The sequence below is a fragment of the Macadamia integrifolia genome, chromosome 12, assembly GCF_013358625.1.
Source record: "Macadamia integrifolia cultivar HAES 741 chromosome 12, SCU_Mint_v3, whole genome shotgun sequence".
Lineage (NCBI taxonomy): Eukaryota > Viridiplantae > Streptophyta > Magnoliopsida > Proteales > Proteaceae > Macadamia > Macadamia integrifolia.
The window spans coordinates 31,457,404-31,472,880 of NC_056568.1; the positions used below are offsets into that span (position 1 = coordinate 31,457,404).

The following is a 15,477-nucleotide window of genomic DNA, read 5'->3' on the forward strand; positions in this document are numbered from 1 at the left end:
ATAATGGGGAACAGGAATCATGATTGATTCTATCGTGGATTTTAAATCAGAATAGAATGGGATAAAATGTGTCAAGAAGAGAGAGAATGTGTTAGCATAACTTACATTTCTATTTCAAAAACTTTTCTCCATATAAAATATTCAGACCGCCATTCACCAATTTATATGCATGGTGTGGCTATGCTATACTTTGTTTAAGCAGAATCGACAATCGAATTAGTCCCTGTGGATTCTGATACTGATTCAGCAGAAATCATCCAGAATCAACCCAAACCCAAAAAAACAAGTATGAATCAGTTGATTCTAAGTTTGAAGAAGAAAAACCATGATTGTCGGATACACAAACATAAAAGATTAAAGAGCGTGTATCATAAGTCATAACCTAATTAAGAGCTAACTATCATATTCATATGGGTCCATTAATTTATGGATGATTATTAAGAAGACGAGTATTAACTAGTAACACTACCTTAACGCTTAAGTCTCTTGCATACATCCTTCTTGCATGCACATAACGTCTCTTAGGAGACAAACAGACAAAATTGAAACCATACATGCACAAGAACACACGTTTTTTTTTTTTTTTTTTTCTTTTGTGCAAGGGACCAGGAGCCATGCATCAACACATGAGCACCTACCAATCTGCTTCTTCAAATTCAAGAATTTCTCGTACCAAAAAAAAAAAAAAGTTCAAGAATTTCAGTACTCTATCCTATTTTACTAGTACTTAAAAAGATTTTCATAAAAAAAAAGAACCAAGGCCATTCGCGTTCACTGTAACCCATCGTGACCATAGACTAGAGGGGGAGAAAGATGGGGAGAGATAAAGATCACATCTGGATCATCCCATTGTTCAGTCACTGATGAAAGAAGATTTTGTCAAAAAAATAATAATAATAAAAGAAAAAGAAGATCCAACATAAAAGCTAATCCTATTTGCAGGAGAGCAGCATTATGCGAGGTTCAATAATGTGTCCATTTCTATCAGGGTTTTACCAAATGGGGGATCAGATTGGCCGATCTGGCGGCCAATCCCCTTCCGAAAACTAGGGCTAGCTTGGGCAGCTAGCCACAGAGCAAAGGGGTTGGGAGAGAGAGAGAGAGAGAGAGGCAAAATGCACTTACACACACAAGTTCGACTTTACAAGACAGTTTACAAGCTTCGGCAATAAAGCAGTCTTTGAACACAAGTCATGAAGGATTACATTTGACAGATACAGATATCACTCTTACAACCAACCCAATAGGGTGAAAAGATAAAAATAAAACAGCCTCACGGTATGATTTACACAAAGAATCGTAATCAAGATTATGAACATCTCAGCAAACAAGAATATCGTGCAAAATGAGCGTCTCCCAATAGACAACCATCAATGTAATGTTGCCTCTTTTCTGCACCTCAATTTGATCACAAGCTGGGGCATAAGAATCACTAATCCTCTGCTCTGGGATGACGAAACTAGACTCCCATATCTTGCACAGATAGTAACTTCCTCGCCGGTGCTGGAGGTGCCAACCCAGGGATGGGACTGATGCTTGTATTGTTTGGGTGCACAATCTAAAAGAAACACAATCAGCTTTTAAAAAATAGAAACAGATTCATGGATGAATGAACATGTATGCATAACTTCAAATGTCATGATACTTCTCAAGCACAAGGATGTCAAAAAATATTACAAGAAAATGAAGCAAATATGTACAAGTAATGCAAAGTTGTCATTTCCCATGATGTGTCAAACAACAGGACTTTCTTTGAACATCTTATGAAGATGGTCATGGTTCATGACAGCTTAATTCTTTCAACATTTTTCATTTGTATGTGGAAAATATGCATGATAAGATTTTTAAAACGTGTTCCTTCTGGGAAAAAGAAAAAGGTTGCAGATTTCTTGCCAATAAGAATGAGGATGCAAAGCCAGCATTGGATCGCAAATTTCATGAAATGACAATCATGAAATTTGGTTCTTTGTAAATTTTGTTTTAAAAGAAAGCCAGGGGAAAAATCATGGCTAAATTGAGAAGGATACCTTCACGACAATGATGGCTATCACACCACACACAATAAGAAATAGAAAAGCCATGATGCATTTATCAGTAGCCACCTGAAACAAAGGATTCAGAAGTCAGTTAAGGTATAACAATATTAACAGAATCGAAAATAAGTAGAAGAATAGGGCCAATGGACAACCTGCCTACCAATCTCCTTCACCAGCTGAGTAGCCTTCTTGATCGAGAAGTGAATTGTATCCAGGTCATTTACGATACGACCCATTTGTTCAGTCTGCACAATTTTTATAATAAAAGACCAGATACGAACTTAGCAAGAAGTCTAAAGAGTACGGAGATTAAACCCTTGCAGTACAGAGAGATTAGGGATTAACCATCTGTACTTACTTGTCCTTTCAAGGATACTGCAGTCTGAGTTCCAACTTCAATCGTTTTTTCCACAACCTAAAAAACCATCTTCAGGGTAAGGATTTGCAGGAGTAAAACATTTACATGAGACATACTTCATCTCTAGCTACTTGCTACTCACTATTTTAGAGCGCTCAATAGCCTGATCAGTCTCATCCATTGTCTTTGTTCCAGCATTGATAAGCTCTTGATTGGTCATTGCTACATTACAACCCGAGTCAGTAACAAGGACATCATGGCTAAAAGCATTTGATATCTAAAAGCATTCAAGTTTGAAGAAGTAGCTTATAAGTAAAATCGCCATTCTTTACTGGAAATAGAGTTTGAGAATTTTAACATCCTTTTCCTCATACTATATCATAAAATGCTGCCAGCATCAAAATCTGACATCAAAATAGATGAAACCAAGGATTAAAGTATTGGTATCAGTCCCCGTATTGGTCGGTTTGATTTTAGGATACGTACCGGAGCATATTGTATCATATCAAAGACACGCCCAGAAATGGACATGACACGCATGGTAATACACTTTTGCACATACAAAAAAAAAAACATATAAACACTAAAATGAAGAACACTGTATTGAGAGACAAGTGCATTCAATTGAAATTGTTATAAAGGATGAGGTTTCTTACAAGTAGTAATAGTCTAGTATCAACTATCTGATAAATTTTAAAATTTATGAACAAATTGATGTAATAATTCATGTTTGATGCAATGTTTTAGTTTGTTTTACCTAAATCTACTTAAACATAACAAAAACCAGAAGTAAAACAAAGACTTGCAAAAAAAAAATTCGAGTTTTTTGAATTAACTTGTTTTGTGCTATATTTAGCTTCAATGGATGATTTTTATGTTTCAATCCTTTAAACATCAGTTTGATTGTAGGTTTTGAATCGTTTTCTATGAATGATTCAAAGCCCCAAGTCCAAAAATGAAAGGGAGATCAACTATGCATTTGTGCTTACGATTTGGAAACTTAAGTACAGTCTATACAGCCAGCGAGAAGACCAAGCTTTGTTTGGAAAGTGAAATGGGTTCTATAGATACATATCTTAAGTATCGGTACCATCGGTTGTGTATCGGTGCATATCATATCGATATGTTAGGATACACTTCATTTTAACAACAGTGTATCAAATCGGTATCGACTGATACACTACGGATCGACACTTTAAACCTTGGATGAAACTATGACAGTAATTGTAGGCATGTCCATATCATGTCAATGTTGAAATCAATGTTAGACAAGTTGGACATAACTTCAACTAGTTTCCAGGTGGAATTATGTGGGTCAGAAGTCAGAACAGGGAATAAGGAACCACTACTACTTGTTTAACGTAAGGATGACTATAAAGTTCAAACTTCGAACTGCTTGGTCCACATAAGACCATCTAAGCATGTAATCTGTAACTATTCACTGTTGACCTTTCCCAGATAACATAACTTTGATCTTGCAATTTATTTCTTTCCTCGGCTCGTTAACTTCAGAGATTCCTTTATTTAAAGCATTGACGATTTTTATAACTTTATATAGAAACGACATCACATTAATTGGGTGCTAGCATATGATAACAGGAATAAGTATAATCCATGCTTAGAAAACATGAAGAAGTATAATCTATGCTAACATATTAGGAAACCCTACACCCCCTAAGCCATCAAAAACAGATATACTCCAAATATTGAAGGGAAAAAATTAGATCTTACATGATGCCATTTGAACATTGTCCTCAGCTGCAGGTTCACTAGCTCCTCCACCAATGTCAAAGAGTTCAATCTTTTTATTACCAAGGCTACTCATATACCTGCATTGCCACCAAACTAAATCAGACTCCTTTGATAGAGAACACATTTATTCAAAGAGAAGGCAATGATTAACAAACACCTCATGATTCCCCCCGGTGGGGGGGGGGGGGGGGGGGGGGGGGAAGCGAACAAAGTGTTATTTCTGAAGATGTAAAATTTGTGGAACAAAAATTTTAACACATTATTCTTGGGGCCTGGGGGAAGGGAACCACTCTCTACAGGTGTCAGATTCATTCTGGCTATATAACTCATGATCTCAGGTTGCTTTGAATCTAGTTTATCTCCTGTATTTAACTGCCAGCCCAGGTTGAATGCAATCACCAACCTGATGCACCAACCTCCTCCTAAACCCAGGCCTTGGACTGGAACACAAAACCACTGATGGATGATAATTGAAACATAACTGAAAATGTTTAGAAGTATATACATTGAAAAATATGTTTCTTATTATATAATTAAACAACTCCCCTGAGATTTAAAATTTACAAACAAATGCTTCATATATTTCAGTAGTGCAACTCTCTCAAGTTCCAAATGCAGATGCAATGTCAAAATGTAAGATTATACTTTTCAAAAATTTACCAGTCAAATCAACTACGGCAGCATTAGAAAAGCTCCAGATGAAAAGAATTCAAACTTCTGAAGTGCATAAGAGAGATATGAGTGAAATAAACTTACGTTTTCCTCAATGCCACGTATGAATTCAGCTCTTTGATCTGAAATAACAAAATTTACTCATTTAATTGCAAAGCATACACTGGAGACCAGTTTAGCAATCCAATGACTATATTTCTGAACGGTAAAGTGTAAAAATTTCAAACAACTAACCAGGGATTGTTTTCTCTCATTGAGTTGCTTATTTAATTCAGGAGTATTTCTATTTTCCTCATCTTTAATTTCGCGATCAAACTCCTTAATTAACCTGAAACAAGAAATAAGCATGCAAAAGTATGCAATCCATATATTAGAACAAGATAATACCAAAACTGGAGGCCAACTTCATTTTGCTAAAACCCTACTCTGTAATGTAATACCAACTAAATTTTGCACCCCATATATGCTGAAAGTTAACATGAATATTTTAATGTTTCTAGAGGGTGGGAACTATCAGAATATGTCAGTGAGAATAGAAAGGTAGTAAGCACTCTGCGGTTGATCAGACACACCTTTTACACTCCCTCATCTTTCCTGTGAGTTCCTCCAATTGTTTACTTTGCCTATTGGGATCTTTAATCTTATCCAATTTCTGGAAACCATTTCTGCAAAAATAAAAGAGAGGTTAGAGGCAACATCACATATCACAGTCATAATAAAATGATAATGTAACAGTTATTATTATTAAAGAAATTATTCTAGTATTGTAACGTGTGAAATCATTAAAAAATAAGGTGCAAACTCCAGAGAAAACAATAGAAATCATTTCCTAATGGCCATGACAGGGAAGGGAAATGTAGATGAAGCTCGGAGAACAATCTCACCAGAAAACATCAGAATGGCAGCAGAAAGACTGAAAACATGCATATATGCATGCATACAGACAGAAATATGCAAATGGCAGAAAACTGAAGTGTCTGAAAAAAAAAAAAGTAACAGTTTTTTATCTAGAGATTGAGAAATGTCAAAACTCTGGCTAGGTGACTGAATGACTAGTTGATAAAGAGTATATAGGTTTTCTTTAATTTTTTATTTGTTGAACTGCAAAAGTATCACATATGTTTATTACGTTATATATTTTTTCTTTTTCTTCTCGGGTAATGTAAGAAGAAAACTTATATATGATAGATGCCCTTCAGTCATAAAATCAAGATTTTCATATGTTTAGTTAAGAAATATAACCTATAGATATAGAGATGAATGAAAACCAACTTCACTCTGGGCTCTGGTTCGGTGCAGATTCCGAACTCCCCCTTTCTTCTTGAAGGTGCTGATGCTGTCAAGGGCCTATTCTCCACTGCTTCTCATTGCACTGGAATTATAACCACTTCTTCTTTCATCTGTTCTTTCTTACCTTTTTTCTTTTCCTTTTTCTTTTTGTTTCAATTGAGAACTCCATTGCTGAGCTCTACAACCTACTCTCCATCATTTTACAATGACACCGCTGTTACAGCCTCAATTGGCACATATCCACGTAAATTGCAGCATCAGTCTCATATCCCGTCATTTTTATTCATTACAAACCTCCAAACTGTTAGGATAAGGCTGAGTTGTTGTTTTTGTTGTACTAACCTCGAAACTTTCAATCATCCACCCTCAATAACTCTTAATTACATCGCAGTATTCTTCTATGAATATTTCAGCACCCTTACTTATCATAATCCTTCTAGGACCACCGCCTTCAACATCCTTAAACGACCATATGGTCAACATGAAGCAATATCTCTTAAAAATCGAACTCCCTCAAAAAGATACAAAATTAATCACTTCGAGTTGCTAGTGTATGATCATGTGAATTTCAATATTTCCTACAGATTAGGTCAGAAACAAACTATTTACTGTAATCATTCTCCAGAACTGTACCATGATACTAGGCGGAATAAAAATTTCCCACCACCTGATTGTTTAAACCTTTATCTTGAATTTAAAAAAATATCCACAATCCTGACAGTTCATGCAGCCTTGATGGAGGCTTTGGTTGTACAATTGACAATAAAATTTTCTCTTACAACACCACAGTATTTTTATCCTAGTGTTTTATACAAGGGAGATAAAGAGTATTCTTAGAAAAAAGGTGGGTTGACAATACTTTTCCCCAAAAAAGATGAAAAAGGAAAAAATAGTTCTTGCGTGCCTTGAGGGGAAGAGATGGGCGTTAATGTATAGTCCAAATACACATAATGCTTGTTAGTAAAATTAATACTTCCCAATTTTTCAACTTTCTTCCGGACAGCTCTTACATCGAAAGGATATCAGCCAATACTCCGATTATAACCTTTCCATTTGGGGATGGCGGGGGCTTCAGGGAAGTTATTCAGATTTCAATAGCATAAAGATGTACTTTGGTTGCATGTGTAAAGATGAAATCACTAAATTGAGAAGTAGAAGGAAAATGGAATAAAAGAAATCTTACGCGAGAGCCCGGAAATTGTCGCTAATTTCTCCATCGATCTGCTCCAGCTGCGGGCTCATCTCTAACTCGTACGCCATTATGGCCGGAACTTCAAATCCGGCAACAGACTGCAACTAATTATCCGATTTCTCTTTCTCAATCTCAAACCATCATTTCATTGAACACATAAGAGGAAAAGGAGAAGTCTGAAACCCGAACCCTGAGTCTAACCCTAGACAATGAAGCAGGGAAAGAGACGGGTGGGGAACACAGGAAGTGTTAAATGGAGATCGTTGCAGAGACGTCAAAATTTGGAACTGCTAGACGAAGAATGTCGAAAATTAAATTATCCTTTAAAATATTATGATTCGCCTCAGGGGAAATTTTAAAAATCAAGGGAAACGCCTAACTCGTTCGTTGTTCTTATTAATTCTTTTTTCTTTTTCTCTTTTATGATTTTCAAAATTTCGAATTGGGAAATTTCTTCTGGCAAAAAAATCTTTTTTTGGTGAAAATGGAAATTTTCTTTCTTAAAGAGTCGCACGAATCACGCCATTACAGTTGTACAACAGCTGTAGAGAGCTGTTAGTAGGTCCCATCGTATGAGTCTAAACCAAATCTGACCCTCCATTGTAATATTAACTGGCTTCCTTTTTGTAGTCGGATTGGAATCTATGCAACGGCCCCTTTGCTCTTACCAGCTCCAATGGGGTGACGTAGCGTAGCTCCCACAAAATCATCGATAGGGGTGTCAAAAGTTGGCCACCCCAAAAGTCCAATTTGAACCGAATGGTTGAAGCATGAGATCGGTTTGATCGATTACTAAATGTGTTCTTAAACATCCATCAGTCGATAATATCCAGTGTAAGATAATGGCTTAATGGTCATCCGATCAACACTATACCAAATGTTGTGATCGACTGATAATTGACTATTTAACAATTAGATCCAATCGACTGACCATTTAACAATTAAGCCTTATCGATAACCAATTGACACCCCTAATTATATGTATTCCAATGAATAAGAATTGGGATATGCCATAATCAGTTTGGGTCAGGACTATAATCATAATGATTAGTTAAGCGTTTTCAAATCTGAGAATCCATACCACTTATTAATGGGTGTGTGATTCTGATTCCTAATCAATCTTAGCCCCTTGTCAGAAGATGGAGAGAGATAGACCCAAAACGTGTTGGCATAAACACTGTTCTGTGACATAAAATTTCTCCCTTTAATCGATCTATGGTATAAGACCCCCTTTGATCTATATACTTAGCCAAGCCCATATTTATGCTCAAGAAAAAAAAAAAAAAAAAAACCCCAAGCAGTGAAAATTTTTTTTTTTTTTTCTCTATCTTGTATTCCTTTGTTTTTCTTTTATTTTCCTTTTTTATACCTATTCTATATATTCCTTTGGTGTTGATTTGCATGAACACAAATGATTCTTGCTCTTCTAATCACAAAGAAAAAAAAAAAATATTGCTCTAACAACTTATTGCCAAACTTACTCATTTGCCAAAAAGAAATAAAATATAAGGCATATCTTAATATTAATAATGTCTTATCATTTCATTATAGTCATAAAATATCCTCATATACTTCTTTATTTCATGTGGTTGGGTGGTCTATCCATATCTAGTGGGTGACCGAACACTAATCTATTATAATTATTATTAAAAAAATATATATATGTATATAAAAGCCACCAGGGTTTCATATGTATTCTATAACCTTTTTTTTTTTTTTTTGACTGATGAAACTATGATAATATAAAGGAATCATATTATTCAGAATAGAATAAGAAATTAATCCAACCCAAAATCTACTCGCCACATCAATGGACGTCTTGGAAAAAAAAAAAAATAGGATCAGAACAATTTACATATTCAAATAAGAAAAAAAAAAAGAAGAGAACTTAACTCCAAGAAAGAAAAAAAAACCATTCACATAAGAGAAAATTGTACTTCAGCATCATGAGGAATTTTTTCTCTATTAACATAATGGAGAAAAAAAAAATCCAACGTTTCCCAATTATTCCATTCCAAATTTTTTCTAGTCTAGAAGGATTGTAATTCTTGTGAATTCACAAAAAACAAATATTTTTTTTTCTATTTCTTTTTAAAGAGAAAAAGGTTCTCCAAACTGCCGAGAGGTGTGCCAATACCTATGTTTCAAGACACAAAATTAAGAAGTGAATCGATCAATGCTGATTCCGGTCTGAATCAATCAAAATTGGTTAGAATCGATTGAAAAAACAATCAGATCTGATCATGATCGATTTCAATCCGAATTGATCGATTGGATCAATCCGATTCCAATTTTTTAAACCGTGACCAGCGTTCTCTCTTTATCTCTATCACAAGAAATGATCTAATAAATGTTCTTTCATTGCCGGTTGCTTAAAGAATCCTCTCCCTTTTCTTTATGGTTAAAGGCTGACGATTAAACGTGTCTTTATGAAACTAAACTGAAGGGGTCATCTTACGTGATGGTGTGAACTGCTTTGGATTCCAAATAATCTGTGATGGAGAAATTCGAATCAGAACAACCTGGCTTTGCCTATTTTTCTATTATGCCGCTTTAATGTTTGTGTTTATGTGTGTGAGAAGAACAGAGCAACAGTTATGGAGAAAACGATGGGCATAGATTTTTAAAATACGCCTCGTAGTTGGAATTTTGGAATGGCTTTATCTCATGTCTGTGCTGACCTGACACCGCATGCAAAGTGGGCCTGCTGTGATAAGGATACCTTTCGTCTGCAACCAACCTACCCCGATATCAAACAAACGGTTTGGTAAGGGCCTCAGTTGGTTACTGGTTACAGGTTATTGGTTGTAGAGAGGGCCTGATCCATTTCTGCTTTCACAAGTGTGTGACTGGGTATTAGTTCATGGTATCGAAATGGGTATCAGTGAGTTTTGATATTGATATGATATTGGTACAAGGGAATGCATCAATGTGGAGTAACATGAGGGATAAGGATGTCATTTAATGTGAGGAGGAGAGAGATAGAGAGAAGAGATAGTAATGCCAAAGAGCATTTTTCAATATGAGGAAACTATGTCTCTTCTCTCTCCTCCCTAACCATGTAGACCTCATGGACATAGTTAGCAAATTTGGATTCGGGAATTATTCGGGCGGAGAATTATTCGGAGTAATTCGACTGGTCAATTTAAGGGTTCGGTCAAAAAAGCAGTCAAAAAAGCAGACAAAATAAAAATCGGATTCGGATTCGAGAATTATTCGATTACAAAAATAAAAGTCGGGCAAAAAATTCGGATGTTTTTTTTTTATAATTTATTGTATGTTTTTTATTTATCAAGTAATTAACTTGATATATACACCTAGAAAGAGCAAATTACTGCAGTTCAAATATACAATACAATAAAAAACTAGGAAAAAACTGTCATTGGGTGATGGAAACAATAGTTACAGTAATCCAATTTCTAAAGAAATTGTTCTGTATGAATATAAAAGTTCAAAATCACATCATTCAATCCATGACTCACCTAGTTCCATGATTCCATCATCCATGCTTAAGAGGGAAAAATATTCTAAATAAAGCAAAACATCCACAAAAGGATTGATCTTGAATGAAATTGATCCAACTGAATATGGGCTGTTGAGTTTCTCAGGGCAGTAGTTCGGTTTTACAAATACGGTTGCAACAATAAATTAAGAAGAATAATATTGAAGGGAAGAGGGAGGACGAGGAATATAATGCGAGGGAAGGGAAGAGAAATGACAGAAGGAACTAATCTTTGAGATGAACGTTAGCTCCAAACTAGGGAGAGGGATGGAAAGCAGCAGTGCAGCACTCACATCTGTGAGGTAAACTCAACTCAATTTCATTCAATATTCAAGTCTACCTATCAGTAGGATTACATGCATATAAATAGAAAATAAAACTTCTTACAAAGTAGAAACTGCTGGACAGACTCTTCTTAGATTAGGAAACAACTCAAACAATTCTCCTACGGATATCCAAAAACTCCCATAAAAATTTAAGTGTGAATTACAAGAAATAATCCAAGGTAAATAAATGATATCCCTTATTAACCATCGTGTAACTGTATTCCATGAATAAATGGAATAAACAAATTGACAAAATCCCTAGAACACAAACCCGGAATCCCTCGTCTCCTTTGCAACATTGATCTTGGATTGGGGGTTTTTCCTTATCATTAAAATTTTAGGGTTTAGTGATTTAGGATTTTTCTTCCTCTTCATCTGTCAATCAAGGGCTTGCTTGAATTCAGTAGAGGAGCTGAGTTAATAGAATGGTTTTTTGCTTGTAATGTTTAATGGTCAATGTTGCCACTGTTCAGGAGGAGAATTACTAACCCGTAGCCGCAAGAGTCCGCAGGAAGGAAGGATGTTGTTTAGTGAGGCAGCGAGGATGTTGTTCAGCAAGGCGGCGATCGGCGAGGTAGGAGCCGCAGGACTCAGGAGGTGGGATCGCGGGAGGCGACAAGTGACAAGGCGGCATCGACGATCGACGAGCGGCGAGCGGCGAGCGGCGAGGTGCAGAGTCTGTCTGCAGAGACCGTAAGAAATGGGAGGGGTGTGGTTTTCACTTTTCAGAGAGGGTTAGAGTTAAAGACCGTTCGGTTTTGTTTTGTTTTGTTTTTTTTTTTAAGTGGGTTAATGGTAACCGAATAATTCGGTTTAATCCGGTTCATCACGATCTATTCGCGGTTTATATTCACTTTTGAAAAAAATCATGAATTTTACCCATTTTTATTTTTTATTCGGATTCGGTCAGATTTTTTCATTTAATTCGGAAAAATTCGATTCATCCGAATAATTCGTGAATTATTCGGCCGAATTGCTAACTAGGCTCATGGATAAGTACCACTTGCATGTGTCAACACAGTTAGGCATGAAAATACCCAATGCACCCAAGGGCAGTTAGGTCTTTTCACACAGTTGTGTTTGGGCATGGGTATACACTAAACAGATAGGCTTCTTTTCTCCATATTTTTCTTAGGGAAAAAGAAGCTTAGAATGCAGCGTAGCCTCTATACCTAGATACAGGGAAGGACGAAATGGTCATCCTGCCCCCATGAAAAACAAAATTCCCACTGCTATTAATGCTTCCACGTGTATTTTCATTGATCTTTATGCTGGTGCATGGGCCACGCTGCCTTCTAGGAACCCTCCACTTTTTTCCTTTTACAGTAACAAAGAAAAGGATTAAACCCCAAGAGATTTGAAGATTGTAGGTGGGCCTTCCCAAATTGGACCAAGATTGAGACTAGCATTTCTTGGATCTTAAGAAAAAACCTAAGGCAAGGTTTTTTCTCATGTAATTTAAATTCAGCCAACTACTTCATGGGCTTTTGAATGTTTCATGGTGTGTAAATCTCGAGTTTAAATAATTTTTAGGTTTTAGATTGGACCCTCCAATAAAAGTTAGTTGAGTTTAGTACGAGCTTTTTCCTATGATTTCATGTCACTAAATATAGAGATCGGATCCTTTTCAACTAGCCAATGCCCCAACGCGCATCGTACAACTGAGAAGACCTGAGCACACACCCTTAGGTTCACCCAACCATCTGATACGCGTTGAGCACGTTAGAAAATTGGAGAGGTTCCTGGTGCCCAAATATATCATTAGATTGGGTTTAAGTAGGTGATCTCTAAGGAGCACTTTTGGTATATGTGCTACTTAAAACAATGAACTATTCAATATGGGAATGTAACTCTACAACTCTTAACATATATACTTTTTCTCTAGATCTCAATCAGTTGTGTTGTACCTGAATAGATAACTTAGATTTGTAGGTCCTGTAAAATTAATACCTTCAACCAACGTATGTGGTGGATGAAAATAAAATAATAAAATCTATTTCTATCTTTAATTTTGATAATGCAGAGGCAGTCAATATTGAAATTTCAATCCTAATTGGATCTTCAGAGTACGCGTTGGAGTTAAACACAAGTTTATGGATTTTAATTATTGGGAGTTCTTAGGTTTGGAGATGGGATGGAAACTTACATAATTCAATTCATTCAAGACCTATGAGAGTACTGATTTAAAAGCCCCAAATCCAAGCAAAACCATTGCAATCTCAAGTAACATAACATAATGGATAAAAGATTTGGCATTTATTTTTGTTAATAAAACAAGTAAATGGCGTTTATTTTGCGATCCCAAAATCTTGTAACTACCAAGCAAATGACCTTTATTCTTATCCAAACTTTTTTCTTATTGGTTATTTGAAATTTTAAATGTAAATGGATTTGGCTGAGATAGTTTCCAATTTTCTTTCGTTTCATCTTCAATTCCTACTCCGACTCTAGATGATCAACGAGTGAAAGCACGACCCAAGGTCCATCTACCCAAGGTCCATAATGATGAATAAAACTTATAGACAAAAAATATAGAATAATTTAGAGTTAGTGATATATTTGAAATAGTCACATGAGATAATGATGGCTATAGTTTTCTTTTTAAGTTTGAAAATTTCATTTTCTTTCATCCTTTAATTTTCCTTGCAACAAAACCTAGGGGCCCGTTTGATAACGTAACCAGAAACGTGTTTCTGTGTTTTCTTGTTCTCAGAAACAAAGAAACAGCATCAATACCGTTTGGTAAAAGTGTTCTGTTCCACTTGTTTCTTGAAACATAAATTGAAATTTATAACAATTTATGCTTCAAAAAACTTGAATGACGAAACAAGTTTTACTTGTTTCTCTCGTTTCTCGAAACAAAATTGGGGTACAAACAATCAATCGACCACGGGGAGCTTCACTGCTTCTCCTACGTGAAACGTTGCAGAACCCCCTTCCTCTTGAAACGTTGAAGCTTCACTGCTTCTCCTGCGTACCCGACCACGGGGAGCTCTGCAACTATGGATCCTTCTTCATCTCGTTGGTGGAACACCTTCCTCGTCACCCTCTTCATCACCCTCGCTGCTCGGTGCGGCTACTAGGAGCTCTCGAAGACTGCTACTCAGTGCCACCACAAGATGGAGAAGCTTCGCCAGCGCTACCGCTCAAACAAGAAACATTCGTCTCTCTCTCTTTGGCCTTACTTCAACCTCATGGAACGGATGGAATTTGGGCCATTCCCTATCGGGGTCCTTCCCATTGCAGCCATCGATATGCATCGTAACAGAGACGATGACTATGAAGACGACGATGACGGAGATGAAGACGATGATGATGATGACGACGACGAAGCTAATAAATCTCGAAGCATCAATCACATACTTGGCCGACCACCAATGACCTCACCGTATCCTCAGCAGTGGAATGATGGTGGTCGTGGCGGTGGAGTAGCAAGGCCTCCTGGGGCTTCTAGGTTTTTAAGGAATCCGATGTTTCGCAAGAGAAAATCTTTCGGAATGGATGAAGAGGGAGGGGAGGAGGAAGAGTGAGTTGACCCGATTTCGGAATTGGCTTTGGTGGTTAGAGCATTTGGGGAAGGGTTTGTTCGGATAGAGAATATGAAGATGGAGATGATGAAAGAGACAGAAAAGTATAGAGTGGAGATGGAGAGCAAGGGGACGGAGATGATTATCAAATCCCAGCGACGTATAGTCCAATCCATTGCCAAAGCCCACCGGTTCCAGAAACAAGAATTATCAAACACCTTTCTTACCTGTTTCTGTTTCCAGAAACAACAATTTATGTTTCTGCTGTTTCTGTTATGCTGTTTCTTGAAACAGAAACGACAGAAACGTTATCAAACGGGCCCTAGCCTGCTGTATTGCTTTTTCAACTTTCCCAAGTCACTTGAATAGATAAAATTCAAATTTTGATTTCTATATTCTTGAATTATGTGATTAAGCGCCATTATACCAGATGGCAAATTGTCTTATTTGTAGCATTCATTCATGTCTACTCGCTTCTACGTACACATGCCTTGCATTCTGAATGATTGCCTTTCCTTCAGTCGAACCCTACTCTCACTTAAATAGGACATGAGCCTTGTCAGAACTAGAACCAGTACAAATTGAATCTTGTACACCCTATAAATATAGATGAGTAAAAGGGAGAGCCATACATATTTTTTTTTTTGGTCCATAGAAAGAGAGGGGTTAGCTTAGCATGCGTTGCCCATCTTTGCCATCTTTGCCAAAGGCAAACAGACCCCATGTCATTCAGCGTGGGTAGCCTGCATGGCAAAAGCAGGCACCAGGTATGGTGCAGAGGGACCAACCACTTCTTTTTGTTGCCACGTCGTATTTATTGTC

At 36.7% G+C, this 15,477-nt stretch overlaps 2 protein-coding genes across 2 annotated transcripts; one reads left to right on the plus strand and one right to left on the minus strand.

Annotated features, from left to right (window-relative positions):
* Positions 1-1,107: 1,107 nt before the first annotated feature.
* On the minus strand, positions 1,108-7,721 carry LOC122057102 (novel plant SNARE 13-like). Its single transcript, XM_042619108.1, has 10 exons — positions 7,292-7,721; positions 5,391-5,483; positions 5,053-5,146; positions 4,903-4,940; positions 4,126-4,223; positions 2,537-2,616; positions 2,395-2,451; positions 2,189-2,281; positions 2,028-2,102; positions 1,108-1,558 (listed from the first exon to the last, which is right to left on the minus strand). The coding sequence occupies exons 1-10, from the start codon at positions 7,366-7,368 to the stop codon at positions 1,460-1,462; spliced, it is 804 nt and encodes a 267-aa protein (XP_042475042.1). The 5' UTR covers positions 7,369-7,721; the 3' UTR covers positions 1,108-1,459.
* A 6,526-nt stretch (positions 7,722-14,247) lies between these two features.
* LOC122056937 (acidic leucine-rich nuclear phosphoprotein 32 family member E-like) lies at positions 14,248-14,658 on the plus strand. The gene has a single exon (XM_042618902.1). It carries the CDS (start codon positions 14,248-14,250, stop codon positions 14,656-14,658), a length of 411 nt encoding a protein of 136 aa, XP_042474836.1.
* Positions 14,659-15,477: the final 819 nt, after the last annotated feature.

Bases quoted from the DNA above. Each gene is read 5' to 3' on its own strand.
- LOC122057102 (XM_042619108.1), bottom strand. From the start codon at position 7,368: ATGGCGTACGAGTTAGAGATGAGCCCGCAGCTGGAGCAGATCGATGGA. The intron at 5,147-5,390 runs GTGTGTCTGATC...TTCTTGTTTCAG, and splicing joins AAGATGAGGGAGTGTAAAAG to GTTAATTAAGGAGTTTGATC. The intron at 2,282-2,394 runs GTAAGTACAGAT...AAAATTGTGCAG, and splicing joins CAGTATCCTTGAAAGGACAA to ACTGAACAAATGGGTCGTAT.
- LOC122056937 (XM_042618902.1), top strand. From the start codon at position 14,248: ATGGAGAAGCTTCGCCAGCGCTACCGCTCAAACAAGAAACATTCGTCT.